Source organism: Gouania willdenowi, chromosome 19 (assembly GCF_900634775.1).
Source record: "Gouania willdenowi chromosome 19, fGouWil2.1, whole genome shotgun sequence".
Classification (NCBI taxonomy): Eukaryota; Metazoa; Chordata; class Actinopteri; order Blenniiformes; family Gobiesocidae; genus Gouania; species Gouania willdenowi.
In genome coordinates, this window is record NC_041062.1 from 19,866,841 (window position 1) to 19,884,280 (window position 17,440).

At 37.6% G+C, this 17,440-nt stretch overlaps 1 protein-coding gene across 4 annotated transcripts in view; it reads right to left on the bottom strand.

Annotated features, from left to right (window-relative positions):
- The window catches only part of spag9b (sperm associated antigen 9b), a 62,579-nt gene that overhangs the window by 34,090 nt on the left and 11,049 nt on the right, over positions 1 to 17,440 (bottom strand). For all 4 annotated transcript variants that reach the window (XM_028475660.1, XM_028475659.1, XM_028475663.1 and 1 more), the window contains exons 2-4: positions 9,688 to 9,808; positions 4,197 to 4,267; positions 1,463 to 1,554 (exon numbers count right to left, since the gene is read on the bottom strand). In XM_028475660.1, coding sequence (XP_028331461.1) covers positions 1,463 to 1,554; positions 4,197 to 4,267; positions 9,688 to 9,808 — 284 coding nt within the window. The remainder of the gene's footprint in view (positions 1 to 1,462; positions 1,555 to 4,196; positions 4,268 to 9,687; positions 9,809 to 17,440) is intronic.

The following is a 17,440-nucleotide window of genomic DNA, read 5'->3' on the forward strand; positions in this document are numbered from 1 at the left end:
TCCAGCACGCTCCTAAGCCTCGTCTGTTCTGAGTGTTTCAATAAGTCAGTGGGTGACCCCGCTATGCCTCAGTCTGTTGCAGTTGCATCCTTGAAAGTCTGTCCACCCAGTTGCTTGGTCCACTTTCCACCTCCTGTCCTGATGTCCAGTGGTTTCATATGATTCCAGGAAACATGCAGGTTTCTCAACAAACCTGACACTTTTATGCAAGCACAACTTAAAGGACCATAACTCTGAATGACAACTATGTAAAATATCAGGATGGAACTTAGGAGGCCATACATCAGCTTAGCTATTCAGGAGGCTGAGGATAGCTTCAAACATTCCCATTCAGAACAGATAGACTCACGTTGTGTGTGTTCAGTTCACTTAAGTTTGAAACAGAATTTGAATAGAGGCTCACACAGTTATTGTGGACTCCAATTATGACACAGCTTAAAAATGATTACATAAAAAAGCTCCGTCACACATCTACTCTTACTCACCTCTATGGTTGTTGTATCTGAGCACTGGGATGTTTTCATACTTTTCTTTTTGTACGTCTCCACAATGACACAGCAGGATTCACTTTAGCACAATAGTAGATGTCCACCCTAACTCCTTTACCCTTGTATTTCTCCCTAACTCGGGTATAAAACTGTTTTCTCTTTTTAAATCATCCCCTTGCTTAGGAAGAGCTGGTGACGAAGAAACGTAATCTAATCTTATTTATTTCCGAATGAATAAAACATAGCTGCCTACACGTTATTAATTATGCAGACATTGCATGAAGTTGTTTTTGGGTACGAAAAGAAAAACATGACTTTATTTTTACCCTGTAGATCACACGTGTCAAACTCGAGGCCCGGGGGACAAATCTGGCCCTTTAGAGCTTTCAATTCGGCCCGCAGCAGAAAGCAAAAAACTCAGAGAAACCATTAATCCTTTGTGTAAATTATCAACTAATTCAGTTGTATATCTCTCCAAAATTTATACACAATTCAATGAAATGCCACAATATTCGCAGGGCTCACATTTTCCCAATGATTATATCACATGATGGCAAGCATTTATAAGCTAAAATTGTTTAAAAAAATTGAAGAAAAAAAAAAACTAAATTTTTTGCAAATTCTGCATTTTTCTTTAAATTATTTCACAAAATATACATAAATTACAAACCAATTGGTCACAAAATAAAATAAATTGACAGTGAAGATCCAGCAGTGGCTGAAATCTGTCACTTATTGCTTTGATATTATCAGTGCCGTACATATTTTATAAAATATTTGATAACACTTTAGTTTAGGGAACACCTATTACGTGGAAGTGCAAACTAGGGCACAATAAGGATTAAATTGCTAATTTTCCCTCCTAAAATCTGTGGCCCACTTGAGATGAACTGCTCTGTATTTGGCCCTTGAACTGAAATGAATTTGTCACACCTGCTGTAGGTGATTTGAGAACTGAGTTTTAAATGTCTGACCGTGTCCTGGCGGGAGCAGGTCCATCCGACGGCTCTGCTGTCATCGCTAAGTGTTTGGTCCGCTCCAGGTGCTCCATGTAGTTGTGGATCATCTAAAAAACAACCATTGAGCATCAGATATTTACACAGAATCAGAATAAAGCTAATAATCCCAATTGGAAATTACTTAAATCAATATCTCTCCTTGCCCCCCGCCTGCAAATATCTATATATCTGTATTATTTATACTTTTTATATGATTTTTTCTATTTATGTTTATATATAGCTTCTATTATTGTATTGTTTATTTTATCATCAATATTCTTCAGGGGGTAGTTTGGGTTTTCTGTGTGTAGACTTCTGTCATCTTTTTTATTGCACTTTACCTGAACTGAGCTGTAATGACAGTAATTTACTCTAAATCATCTTATTGATTATTCAAAATGCAAGATGCTGATGATTAGACAATTTAGGGGCATTCATGTGTTTAATGCGGTGGTTCTCAAACTTTTTTGGGTGTTCCTCACCTTGAACGAAAGGGGAACTTTGAAGCCCAACCTGCGCCCATTGCCCCCAAATAATCCTGACAAAGGGCACATTTTCAAATTTATTGAACTAACACGGAACAAGTATCATCATATTTCATAATAAATCAAAAAATAAATTGAACTAATTACCTGCTTAAAAAACAAATGTAAAAGTGGAAGCAGAAACAAGCTTAAGTATAAGTAGAAGCTTAAAACAAAAAAAGATTGTTAATTTCTAAAGTCAGCTATTAAATGTTTGTTTATTGTTCCATCCATATGAACTACATTCTGACGTAAATCATTATTTTGACACTTTAGTTAAACGTTACATTTTGGTCGCATATCTAATCATTTATTTGCTCTTTTAATTTTGGCTACATTTTTAGGTTTCAGATAATTACTTCCTTTGTGTGTAGACATTTTGTGTTAATAATCTATATTGTCTATGAAGAAATCAGATTGGCATGAAATTGTAAATGTCCTCCTGTTTGTTGCGCCACACCTGTCGTGTCTCCATTCCCCACCAGGGGGCGCGCCCCACACTTGAGAAGAACAAGTTTAATGTGTCACAGGTTGGAGTGAGTCTGACTTCTGACTCTGGATCTGTTTCTTTTTACCTCTGCTTCACTTAATAAGGACGTGGGTGGTTTCTTAACACACCCATGGGCCTGTTGGTAATTATAGGTTCACCTGTTACTTGTTTTTGTATTTTTGAATAGCACAGATGGCATCATTCAACACATACATTTTCCAACACTTTATAACAGAAGGCCAGATAACTCAAGAATTACTGATAGCAAGACACACAAAAAAAACAAAAACTAAAAAAACAATGATAATGAATAGAAAACAATAACAAACACAATTATCACATCAACAATTGTCATCTGCATTCACATTTTCCAAAAAAGTCAAAAAAGGTTGCAGACTTCATAAAATGTTTGTATTGATTCCCTTGTGGAGTAACTAATCCTCTCTAAGTGAATAAAGGTTGTGACCTCTTTGACCCAGACTACATACGGTACGTGGGTGGTAGAAAGGGGCAGAAAGCTATCATATTAGCCCTTTTCTCACCTCAATTGGCAGCCCTCACAATCACTTTAAATACAGCAATAAATGGACTCGATTCCACTGTAGAATTACATATTGTTGACAGAGTTTTAAAAATGGATTCGCAGAAATTGTTCAACTTTGGACACATTTAAAACACGTATTAAAGTGCAGTTGCATGTGGGGTCAAGGTCAGTTTTTATTTTACTCAATTTTGCTTTAGACCTCACCTGTTACTTGTTTAATTTGGCCGAAAAAATCTAGTGTATGTTGGTGGGTTTTTGGTAGATTGAGGAATTTGTATTATTTTAAATCTGATTAATATTTTAATTAGGGATGAAACAATTCACTTAACTCCCGATACGATTCGATTCACAATACTGGGTTCACGATACGATTCTCTCACAATTTATTTTACAAAATGAGACTGTAGACAAATGACTGAAAAATATTACTTTTCTTTTTTCAAAAAAAATAAAATAAAATTCTGTACTATTTTCTATTATCTTTCATTGTCAAAAGAATCCCCTTGATAAACTATGCAAAACAATGCAATTTAATCAAAAATAAATCCTGAATGAAATCAAGAAATAGTACACATGAAGAAGAAGCCTATTCATTTAAATTGTGGCTCTACAGTAAACTATGCAAAACTGCATAATAGTTCCTTTTCTTTTTAAAAGTGCAACTGAAAATGTATTTTGCGCCTTAACAATTGGACTTTAAAACAAATCCAATATCAAAGAAATAATGTAAATAAACAAACTATGGCTTTCATTATCGCTCTCTCTTGTTTCTCCCTTATGTTCATGCATACAATGCATCATCAATGCAAAGGCATTAAACGTCAACATTTTCTTTGTTTTATTTGCTTTTGCAGGCAACAGCTCTAAAGACTTCAGTATATTCAAACCCTGTTCAGCAATAGTTAAAGTCTCCAAATGGGTACACTTTTAAGAATCTGTTTCAGTGACAAAATAATTAATAACATGCATATGAAGAAAACCTGGTGCAGAATAAATCAAAGTTAAATTTTAGTCTGAGAACTATTTTGGGTTTGGTTAAACTAGAAGAATGTTTAATAACATTTGCAAACTAAGTTTCTTCACCAACACTTCTGACTTAATATTTACCAAAAGTCAGTATTAATTACCAAGTAAATCAGCAAAGGATCCTACCTCTGTGTGTCTCTGATGAAGAGTGTTGTATTCCTTCTTTAGCTCCGCCTCTCTTTCATCCATCCTGCTGACTGGGGAAAAAAACAACAACAAACAAATAAACTTGAAAGAAGGTTTGAGATGAGTATTATTTACAGTATATTTAACAAGAACCCATTAAAACACAATTTGAAGAGGTTCTGCAGTAACATCGTAAAGAGGGAAGAGGGAGACATTACACCAAAAAAGCTGTTAAAGTAGAACACGATCAGTTATATTTTATTTATAATTTCTTTTGGGAAATCTTACACCTTCTCACACCTGAGGTTTTCCCTTTGCCAAAGGATCTATTTATCTTTAGTGGCACAGGGAGGGAAATGCTACTTTTTAAATGCCAGTTGATTTTAGATTTTTAAGACTGAGTCCGTGGCTCTCTACTTATACGTAGGATATACAGTTGTAGATGAGAGTCCACAGAGAGCTGACGGACTACTACTCTGCACATTCTGTCCAACTGTAAATCCATTAGAGCTGGTGGTAAACGATTATATTTAAAACGATTATTCAGGCAATTATTTTATCGAATAGTTGACTATTCTAACGACTAACTAGACGATTAATATAACGATTATTTTTCTGTTGCACGATTAATAAAAACCATAAAATTTCAAATAAATACAAAAAAATCTTAATAAATTACTTTTATTATACAACAGTTTTCCAAAGCCAGACATCTTTTGTTTAAGACAAAATAAAAGCAGTGTTATACACAATAGAAGTCCTTTCAGTGTTATGCGTTAGTTGACATTCATTGGCGAACTAACTTTCGTGTAGTTCAGTGACGTGCCGTCAGGGTAGGCAAGGTAGGCAGTGCCTACCCAAGGTTGAATTGATATTTTGATTATTTGTTTTAATTATAATGCAATTATAAATTATTTATTTTTCCATTTCCAATAGCCTACAGTACCTACAAGTTTGAAAGTGTCTGCATTTTGTGCATTTCATAGCCCAAATTACTAAACAGCGCTATTTCCTGGAACGGCTGCCGTCTCACTCCGCTGTAGGGCAGGAGGAGGCCACGCCCCCTCCCAAAAGCACACGACTGCTCTGCCTCTGTTCCCATAGCATGTTTTTATGTGTTTGTGCATGCGCAGTCAGTTCCCCAAGATGACAACCATTTACGTCCAAAGGCAGCTCCTACACTGCCTTTGTACGTAACCGCGCTATGCTAAATGCTATACGTAAGTTCACAGTGCATTAGTGAATTGATCCCATGTGACTGCTGCTGCTACGTTCTCTCTCGCTCCAGCTAGTGGGCGGGATAATAACACTACAGGCAGGATGACAGCGCCAGAGATGATAAGGAAACTTTTTTTTGAGGAAAAACGAAAGCTTTTAAAAGATGAGAGACCAACACCTGAGTTACCAGACCTTCAGCAAAAGTAAGGTCTGAAAATGTTTGATTGAGCTAACGCAAATCATGAATTGGCAAACGTAACGTTGAACAGATACGTCTAATGTTACCACATCGCTTGCTACCGTAGCTAGCAGCTCTACACTTTGGTGGTGCTTGTGGCTGGGTAGCGGTGTTCTGTTAGCTGTCAGTTAATCCCCGTTACCATTCATGCCAGCATTATATGCTATTTCTAACTAATGTTAGCTAAACAGCTGTTTAGCCACCAGCTACTAACAGTACCCAAACACAAACACAGTTAGCTAGCACCACCGAAGTGCGCAGAGCTCAAGCTCACGCTCACGTTGCACAATACAATACATAGTATTTTTTTTTTCGACCAAAATAACCACTAATAACATATAATAATGTACACCCTTTCAAATGCAATCAACTTGTATTTTTCATAAGTATTTTTTACCATTGTAATTGGAATGTCAAGAACTTTTAAATATTTTAAGCAAATATCACAAACAACAAAAATAAAATAGACCCCGTCTCTGTTAAGAAAAACCACCTCAAATGCAAAACCACACACAACCAAAGCTATAAATAAAATGGTTCATCAAGTCTCTCTCAAACAAAATTGCACTTGCAATAAATAATAAACATTGAGGCACAGAGGTATATAGTTGCACATTCCTTAACAGCTAACACTTCCAATCCAATTAGAACCTTTGTAAACAAAAACGCTAGCGGCCCCGCCTCCCCCTGTTTTATTCTGTTACGTTTTCATTCAGTCTTAAACCAAACAGAAGGGACCAAATAGTTTCTAGTTTACTTCGTTAATTCGGCTATGAAACAAACATGCTGGTGCTGAGGGTGAACCCCCTTGTAATACAGCCTGTTTGGAGGCAAAAGATGAGGAAAACAAAATACTCAGACTTAGCTTAGTTGCTAGCCCCGCTTGGCATCCCTGCTTCTGCTCGCACCGTTTACGTCTCCTCCGCTGGCGGACACCGCGGGTAAGAGGCTCCGTTGCCTCACAGGCCTCTGGGTGTAGTCGACGTAGCAATCCGAAGCTACGTGGTAGGTGGCATACTATTTTAGAGTAATTACGCTGCAGGTTCACTGAGAAATTATTAGAACTGACTGAGTTATCTGCTGTTTTATATCCATTGCTAACGCTAGTCTCTGCAGCCGCAGCCGTGCCGCCAAATACGTATGAATATGGCAATATACCGAGGCCGGCAAACTTACCGAGTTCATTTTAGTTACGCCTCCAGTGGGCGCAATTCAGCTTCTAGCCGAAAACAAACCACATATTAGGACTCGGGAATAAAACGCATCTGCTGGGGTCACATTTTCCATGAAATTAGCACTTGTATACACCGCGATTTTCTAATCGAAACAAAACCTGATTTTTTGTGACATTATTACATTTGTAAGTGTACATGGATCTTATCTATTATTTTTGAACATCTCTGATTGTTGGAGTTTCCTTGTACACAAAGAGTTTTTTTGTCCCTGCTCAAAAAAAAACAAATGAATGAATGAATTTACCGCACAACGTCCAAACGCACGATTCATTATGAAAAATATGTACACTCCAAGCCAGGAACATAAGCTGCACTTTAAAAAATTTTTAAATTGTATTGAGGATTTTAAAACTTTTGTTAACACTAAGTTTTATACATAAGGCTGACATTATCCTGTCATTAGCATGAATAAGGTGTCATGAAGGCTGTCATTAAGTGTCGTTGCTAAATTAAGACACCTTTGGAGCTATGTTGGCATTTTTCAGGTTCGGTGGAGGGATCTAGTGGGGTTAGCGTAATGAATGACACTTAATGACAGCATTCATGACACCTTATTCATGCTAATGACAGGTGCTATGTCACAATAATGACAGCGTAATGTCAGCCTTTATGTATAAAACTTCAAGTAAAGAGTTACCAAACTATGTATTTTTTTTATTTTATTTTCATATGTTTTTAAAAAAAAAAAAAAAAAAAAAAAAGAATTTTTGTTAAACTTTGCATGGTGATAAATGAAGAAATGTGCAGTTTATTTTGGTATACGAGTTCAAATTCATTCAATTTAAATAAAATAATAAGAATCTGCATTTTGACTAATCTGTCTTTTCTCCAAAATATGATCTCTATGTATTCAAATTGAAAGGAGTGAAGTGCAGTCTTTATGTATTTAATGTAATTATTCAGAGGCGGTGGAGCCAACCCATGTAAGCTCTTGTAAATAAAACTTACATTTTTGAATTTTATGAATTTCTCAAAGCTCAGTAGATTATACTTTGAAAGAATACTGCAATGGTGGTATGTAAATGGTTTTTTGTCAAGAATTTTCAAAGCTTTTTTACAAAGCCTCTCATTTGGTTTTAGAATTGTTACACCTGTCAGAGACCAGCTGGTTATACAGTAGCTTACATGGGAGAGGATCATACAGTGCAAAAACATCATAGCAGCTTGATTAGTCATTGATCTTCTTATCTGGCTAAAGTTAGACAAATTGTATTTAATTATTCTTCTTATTATTGATAATGTTGAAATGGTGAGATAAAACCATCAACTAACCGGGCTAAACGGGTCATCACTGCGTGTAGGGAGGAGAGGGGGGGTACAAAATACCCCCAGCCTGTGAGCCAGATAGCAAAATAATAGGTGACATGTAGGAGGTAGCAGCGCACCTTTGGATGAGAGATCATCCATGCTCAGCAGTGCTCAGAGGAAAAGGAGGAAAGGCGTTTACGAGCCAGAAAATGGCGCTACGTACGAGAGTTGACGTTCCCAGCAGCGCATACTCGACCAGAGCATGTGTGGAACTCATGGATAGTGTGGCGATGGTGAGATAAAACAATAAAAAGAACAGGGAACGCAATGACACTCTGTATGCCCGGGAGGAAGAGGAAGTTGCGTGTGTGCAGACTGACGGGAGAAGAAGTTGGAGGAACACCAAAATATAGTAAGAAATCTATTCAACTCTGACATAGATAGCAAAATAATAATCATTTTGCCATCAAAAGCCCTGTCTCAGTGTTTTTTTTTTTTGTTTTATATAAGGAAACAATGTTCAGATGTTAGAGTTGTCACTAAAGCAAAAAAAATAGCTATAAAGTCACTGACAGGGTTTTTTTTTTTTTTTTTAGAAAAAGCCCGTTTTCTCAGCTTTTTGCTCTGAAACTGAAGATTTATGTAAAACTTGCTCTAATCAACGACTAATTACAAAAGAACAAAACGAGCCAGAAACAAATTCTTTTGATGAAAGTAGAGGCTTCAATCTTTCAGAATCTGGTGTCAGATTTTAGATAGTCATAGTAGAAAATATTCTGTGGGTCTTTAAAATCAGTCAAAATGCGCAAAAACGGCTGGCACTGAGGGGGTAGAAAATCTGAAAATGGCTGGCACTGAATGAGTTAATATCAAAATTAAACGTATAGATGAAAAATCAAGTTGCTGTATATGTTCATCAGAAGATATTTATCATTCAGAGGACAAATTGAGTCAAAACTATTTGCTTCAAAACATCTCATTTATTATTAGTTTTTGCACATTTTCACAGAAAAAAAGAAAATGCAGTGTTACACACTGCCATCATAAAGTGCATCAAGTAACCATTGCTTATCGTGAAATCAATTTTTTTTCACACCCCTAGAGGACAGCGCCTGCTCTTGCTACGTAAGAGGCTAAAATCATTAAATGCGACTCCCACCATGCACCCTGTCATCACATGTTCATCCTGCTGCCTCTGATCGATGCTTCACCACAATCACATATTACACTATTTAGAACCTCACTCTGCATCTCAACAAGCTTTAAATTATAGTTAACTATTGTTATAGAATTTTCATGGCAATTACAATTACAAAGTCAATTATCTGAACTCAATTACAATTTAATTACGATTACGACAGCAACAGTTACAGCTCATTTGGAAGGTTAGGCAGGGAAACAGTCCCTCAGTGAGGCCACACAGTGGTCCCTCTGCCCTCAGCCGTCACAATTGTTGATGCTCCACTAAGACTCGATGCTGAATGTGTGTATGTGCGTGCGTGCGTGTGTTTTCCAGTGGCTAAACTATAGATTGAAAGAACCTTGAACTTACTCTGGTCAGCATAGTTTCTGGTTTTCCACTCCAGCTGCCGTGTGTGGGACTCCAGGGTCACTAGGCGGAGTTGGAGGTCCTTCTTCTCACCATCCTGGGAGTCCTCCAAGGCGATGTACCTCTGCAGAGCAACACAGAAAACAATAAAAGCTTATTCTGACTACCTTTGTGTGCATTTAGCTTTAGTTTATCAATAATGACAGCTGTTCCATCTTGTGTTACTACCTTGTTGTGTTTAAAGTAACCATCAGGGTTGGGGTCAATTACATTTTTAAATTACATTCCATCTACAATTATCCATGTTCAATTACAACTTAAGATTACGTCGGCCGGCATTTTTCCAATTACAATTATCATTTCCCCCATGAAAGTCAATGACGTTCTGAAATATTAAAGTTCAAATTCAATTAATCATAATTAATGAGCCTGAAATAAATAAGCCCATTAAACCTGACACACCTTCCTCTTGTGTTAGCATCTCTTATAACAGGTCAGTTTTGACAGAATTCCACAGTGTTTCCATTTCTATGCCTTATGATAGCCTTATCTCTCTTTAATTCCTTACTAGAGGGGCTCCTACATTAAACACTTAAAGCAAATTGAACACTCTAATTTTTGCAACATTTATGGTTAGATGTTAGGGATGTAACGATTAATCGTAAGGCAGTTAAAAATCGATTCATAGGCATCACGGTTCACATCGATACTGTGAAAATTGAATCGCAGTACTTTTTTTAAACAGCAGAGGCCGCTATATATCCTTCTCTTGTCCAGAAGTGTTGGCGGCGGGCGGAATCTGCTACTACTTTCTTTCTGGCCGCCTTCTACTCTTAAAAATGATTCCTTACCCCTTCAGCACCGAGAGAACCTCTGTAAAAGTCACGTTTTTATAATAGCGCTTGGCATCCGACCACTGGGTTACCAGCGCCATCTGCTGGTCCAAACAAATATCTGCCGTAAATACAGTGAAATTACTGTTTATTTTTAAAGTCCAATTGTTAAGGCACTAAATACATTTTCAGTTGCACTTTTAAAAAGAAAAAGAACTATTATGCAGTTTTGCATTGTTTACTATAGAACCAGAATTTAAATTAATAGGCTTCTTCTTCATTTGTATTATTCCTTTATTTCATTCAAGATTTATTTTTAGTTCAATTGCATTGTTTTGAATAGTTTATCAAGGGATTCTTTTGACAATGAAAAATAAAAAGAAAATAGTACAGTATTTTCTAGTTTTTTCCCCAAAAAAATAAAGGAATATTTTTCAATCATCATTTGTCGACAGTCCCATTTTGTAAAATAAATCATGAGAGAATCGTATCGTGAACTCAGTATAGTGAATCGTATCGGGAGTTGAGTGAATCGTTACATCCCTAATAGATGTTGATGCCTGCTTTCAGTGTGTGTGTGTGTGTGTGTGTGTGTGTGTGTGTGTGTGTGTGTTTGTGTGTGTGTGTGTGTGTTGAGTGATCTACTTTATGTGGATAATTTTTTACATGTTGAGCTTTTATTTTGAATTTGTACGGTATATAGTATTTTCAATTTGCAAGTGAGCGTTGAGATGACTCATTTTTGACTGTGAAGCACATTGTGTTGCGTCGTGCATGAAATGTGCTATACACTGTAAATAAAGTTTGATTTAATTCACGACAGCTTTAACGTTGAAATGTGGGTGCTTTTCATATTTTTCATGGCTTACCGCATTTTCAACTGAACTTCAGTGTGTTTATCATATTTTATCATATTTTCAGTTTCAGTTTTTCTAGAATTTTCACGACAATTTCAATGTCATGTCAATTACAATGTCAATTATCTGAACTCAATTATGATTACAACAGCAAGGAAAAAAAAGAAAAAAAATTACAAATATAATTACATCATAATTGCAATTAATTATCAATTACACGATTACAATTATAACTGACCCCAACCTTAGTAACCATCAGTGCACTGTGTCGGCTTGGTTACCGTAACTAAAGGTGAAAGCTTGGTGCCATTGTCTGACCACAGACAGTGTGGGTGTTATGGGTTAAATGCAGCAGTGTGTCTGTGTGTCCAAGCTTTTCTCTCCAGTAGCTGCTACAACTATAACTGGATGTCAGCCAGAAACAGAAGGACCCACAAGCCACCATTAAATCAGTTTATAGCTGAGGTGCCAAATGCAGCCCCGTGGCTCTTTCAGTGTTTACTAATAAGATTTGATTTGTGGGAGAATTACTGAGCTGTGGTTTTGTTTTCTGTATGAAAACATAAGAAACAGGAGACATGCTTTAAATGCCTATAGGAGTACGTCAACATGAAATGCCACATGGCTCAAATCCAGCAAGTATTGGACACAACATTGGTTCCAGCGGAAATGCTAGACAGAGACAGGAAGGCCATGGAGTGTGGCACTGGCCAGGTCTGTATAAGTGGCAATGACACGCCATTGATGAGTCCAACAAAACTAGCTTGATTTAAACGCCAGAGTTTGTCTGATATTACATCCATTGTTGTTGTATAATACTAGTCCAGAGTTCACAAACTTTTCTGAAACTGCAAGCTACTAAAAGTCTGAAGAGATACCAGTGGGAAAAACACTTCTTAAATACTAAGTTTGGTGTCCAAGTATGCAACAATTATTGTGACGGTACCAATTAAAAAAGGAAAACAACAGAAAAGCCCCCTGTACGTGAGACGAAACGTACCATAGGGGCGACATCACACCATAGGGGATCAAAATTACACCGTAGGGGGCCACGCTCCCTTGCTGGTATCCTGTGAACGCGCACAACTGTTGAGCCCTTTGCAACTTCTTCCTCAATAGAAACTAGTAACAAATGTAGGGATACCACATTTCTGACAAAATGAACACTTCTTTCCGGCTTGAAAATTGTGCAATTCGGCTCTAGCGGGCACAATTCGGACTCTATCCGGACACGAAGGGACCAGACCTTTCCGTTGATACCACGTTTGGTCAGATCAGGCGCATTTAAAATCATGTTTCACATATAAATATTGCAATTATCCATGCTTGAATCACATATATATAGCATATCGCGCGATTACACCTGAATTTTTGGGATCTTCCCAGTCCTTGCTGCAACAGATATGCAGCAAAATCAAAGGCGGTGGGTATTGCCTGACAGCAGATTGCGCTGTAGTTACACAGAGGAGCAGTTACGGAGCAGATACGCATCCAGTGTTAATCCAGGGTGACTCGTATGTGGGGTGCACTCTGTGAGTCCGAGCGCAGTCCACCCCACATACCGAGTCAGAGGGACATCCTTGAGTCTGTTCCTTCCGAGTATTTTTGGGCCTTTAGACCGTTTCTTCACCACGTTGGTCTTCCATTTTTCGTTGCCGTGTATTGTGCCTAACGCCGCAATGGGGACTTCAGCTGGAATGTCCGAAATTACACTTTTACTCTTGATAGTACATGAGCGCACACTGACATCAGTCAAGCAGCCAATAGTAACGCTCAAAACAGCTCATGGTGCGCTCTGTTTGAAGAAAGATCTTTGATTGGCTGAAATCCAGCATCGCGCTCCTGGATCTTATACATGGCTAAGAGAAGGAGAAGATGTTCAGTGTCCTCTCAGAACACTTTAAATTACAATATGCTCAAATGTGATTATGGATTTTTTTTTTTTTCCAACAGTGTCTTTATTATTTTTTGCTTTACAACACACAACAACAGTACAACCTCCCAGACACACACCCGTGCTTCTGCTTCTTCAAAAAGAATGTCATGTTACTGGAGTGTACAGAGACATCCATATTTCCAAGAAAAAAACAAAACAAAGGGTAACTAATAAAATAAATACAAAACACAAAAGGTATAGTCCCAAGTCCGATTAGTCTCATGAGTCCTCAATACGATCCTCGGATAGATTCAAACGTTCCACGTAGGTGATAAATGGCCTCCATATGGATTCAAACAAGTCACTTTTCCCTTTCAGAAGATATGTAATCCGTTCCAGTGGTAGAATTGTCAACATCTGTTTGGCCCATTGACCAATACTGGGAGCCTTACAGCTTTTCCAGTTCAGTGCAATCAGAAGCTTGGCTTGTAGTAAACCAATGTCAATAAGAATCCATTCACATTTAGCGTATTTAGGATAGTTTGGATAAATTCCCAAAATGAAAAAAGCAGGTTCTTGAGTTAAGCTTTTTGAGATGATGTCCTTTAAAGTTTGTGTAACTGCATCCCAAAAAGACTGAATTACCCTACATTCCCAAATGCAGTGAAAAAGTGTACCCTTTTCTTCATTACACTTTGTACAAGTATCTCGAATGTCAGGGTTGTATTTATTCAATTTAACTGGAGTGATGTAAACTCTCATTAACCACTTATATTGCAGTATCCTTAAGCTTGCATTAATAGTTTGTTTTTGGGCTTTTATACAAACAGAACCCCATTCTTCAAGAGATAGATTAATTTCTAGGTCCTTTCTCCATGCCTCTAGTTTAATAGTTGAGTTCTCTGAAGAAGTTGACGCCAATAAATTATAAAATTGTGAGATTGCTCCTTTTTTCGAACTGTCTTCAGTAACTAAGACCTCTAATTTAGATTTAAATGGTTTTAAAAGATTGCTTTGTTTTTCTGAATAAAGTTTCTAAAGATATTTAAAAAAGTATTTCCTATGTATATTATATTTATATTGAAGAGTTTCAAATTACATCATATCATCTGACATCATATCATCTGACCCTGACAGATATGTTTGAAGACATTTCATAAGCCCATCTCCAACGTCTTTGTTGAAGTCTGCGATGGTTAAAAAAAAAAAAAGTGTGATAGATAGACCTTAGAGAATGGGCATGAATGTACCTTTGTGGTCTAATCAAGGAATGACAGGCTTCTTTGTGTTGCCCTGGTGATACTTGAGCTGATCAGCTGAGTCAGGTGTCTGATTGCATCACTAAGTCTTGTGATGTAGGAGCTCAGCATAAATAACATTCCCAGCGGTTGAGCCTCAGGGAGGTAGGATGATCGCGGTTTGACGATCACCTAAGCACCGAGTTACAAACAGCAAACGGAGGCCAAACAACCCAACAAAGGATTTTATTCAACGTGCCTGTGAGAAGTCAGAACAACTCCAACAACTATCTGCATCAAAGGACTAGAAGATTCAAACCGTTTCATTTAAGTACACTTCATATTATCTTATTCATCTGCCGGTTAAGGAAGCAGGCTTGTAATCGGAAAGTTGCTGGTTCAAATCCAACTTGGGTCATCACTGTGGGATGTTAAGCAAGTCCTTTAACTGCTCATGTTGTACGTCTCTTTGGATAGTCAAAAAATATCACAAATATCTTATTCTGTCTAGATTAAGATTAGGACACCCTGGTCTGGCCCCAGACTTGGCCTTAAAGCTGCGATATGCAAGTTTTTTTTAGCATAATTTGGTCAAAAATCCATAATCACCTTTGAGCATATTGTAATCCAAAGTGTTCCAAGTGGACAGTGAATCTCATCTCCTTCTCCTGGCTCTGTAAATGAACTTTAGAAATCCATGAGTATGATGCTGGATTACAGCCAATCAGAGATCTTTCTACCAACATGGCGATCCATGAGCTGTTTTGGGAGTTATTATTGGCTGCTCGAGCTGCTTGTCAAAAGTTAATGTGCGTTCCCGATAGCCATGGCAAATATTCCAGCAGAAATCTCTAACGCGGCTTTTGGTACAGCTGTTACACGGCAAAGAAAGAGGAAAAAGGAAGACCAAGGTGGAGAAGCAACAGAATAAAGGCACAAAAGTGTTCGGGCGGAAAAGACTCATTGAGGTCCATCTGATACGGTATGCGCGGCGGACTGTGAGCGATCCGCTTTCAGTCCGTGTGCAGTCGGCCCCACAATGCGAGTCAGAGGGAGAGTGACAACAGATGGGATAAAAGACTTGAAAAACTAAGGGAAACATTATCCAAGGTGAAAAGAACAGATGTAATTAATTTGCAGTGTGGACGTGGAGTGTCCGTCTGTCTGTCTGATGAGCGGGGCTTGGCGGCCTGTGTGAGGAGCGGCTGAGAGCCTCTAGTTACTGTCCTCACAGCAGCGAGTGATATGTGCTTTCATGTCTCTAAAACATCCCAAAACTCTTCAATAACACAAGATAAAGTCCCTACATTTGTCACTAGTCTGTATGGAGAAAACAGTCGCAAAGAGTTCCACAGTGTGCATGTTTGAGCAAGCGTTCAGAAGAAGAGTAGCACGTTTTGTTCAGGAGGGGAGGGGGAATCGTGGAGCATCTCACGATTCTACATACTGCAGCTTTAATTGCAAAACAAATACATGGCTTTTGTAAATGTGGAAGACAAGAGACTGTTTAGCACATTTTAATGGATTGTCAAGTGTATAAGAACGAAATAAGTCATTCCTTTCAAGTCATTTCAAGTTCTAAGGTGTTCGCTCCTCCTACATGGTAGCTATAACAAAGGAAAAGCAGCAATGGGCCAGGTGGCGCCCAGCCTGCCCAAAATGCAAAAGGAGAAAAATAGTAATTGTATCTTACTGTATGTAGTATAGTGAAACTTGAGATTACTTAAGTAAAGTGCGACTCCAGTGAGACATATGAACTTATGAAGGCTCTTGTGAGCCCCGTGAGTATCTTAAGAAGGTAAGCACTGTAAATCTGCTCAGAGCATTAACATAGTGCTGGGCTAGACTACAGAGTACAGGGTTCATAATAAGGAGGTTGAAGCACTAATCTGCAGATGGAGATAATGGGAACTAAGGCTATTATTTCTTTTATAATTTTTGGCTGCAGTGAAATGTTTTGATTATTGATCTCAGACTTAAAACAGCTTTACTAAATCTATTTATCTAACTGATCGCACACTAATTTATATCATCTATTACTAAATCAAGTCCACTTAAAGATTAATGTGAAAAAGCTTGTCAAAAACAATAAATGAGGCAAAGTGATGCTCACAGACATTTTTCTATCATCACAAAGTGTTTGTAACACGACGTACATAAAAAGGTTTAAGGAATTATTAAATCAACAAGCCGCCAGAAGACACTTTTAGCCTGTGTTCAAAAACTCACTAACGTACTACTCATAATAAGTCTGACGTCAAGATTAGTATGTAGTGAGTTCACATTAGATAGTACGCGAGCAATACCCAGATCTGTATACTATATCAGAACAAGTATGCATGGTGGGCACAGCACACTACTCGTACTCCACAGCCCCATGATGCAACTGCGAGCTGAATATAAAATCGTCCAGGGACCGGCTTCAAGCTAAAAGTCAAACATTCAATTTTCAAAGCAAAAGCATCTCTTCTTGTGTTCCATTAGTTCTTCAATGCTTTTGTAAATGGGGCTCTTGTTTTGAAGTTAACCTGCAGTTTCGTCAGTAGTAAATGGCAGACAATATGGAATCTCCAAATGGCGGAATTATTATTATTCCCTTTATTTGATATGGACATTGTAATTACATTAGTTACCCAGATGTATTATTTTGAGTGTGCTAGCACATGTACTAATTTACAACACCTGTCCACAGGAGGCTTTTAAAAGGTTAAAAGAAACAGAAAAAATAAGGAAGGAGAAAATATGCATTGTACAAAACATTACAAAAACAAAAACAATATACAAAGTTATATAGTCATTAGTCATAGGGCAGATAAAACTATTAACATGAACACTGTTTTGATTTCAGCGCCTTTCTTAGTCCATTGTTGAAATGTGTATACTCAAGTTTTATGGATAAAATTACCATGTTTATATTCTACTAACTTGGTCACTTTCTCGTTTAAAATACTT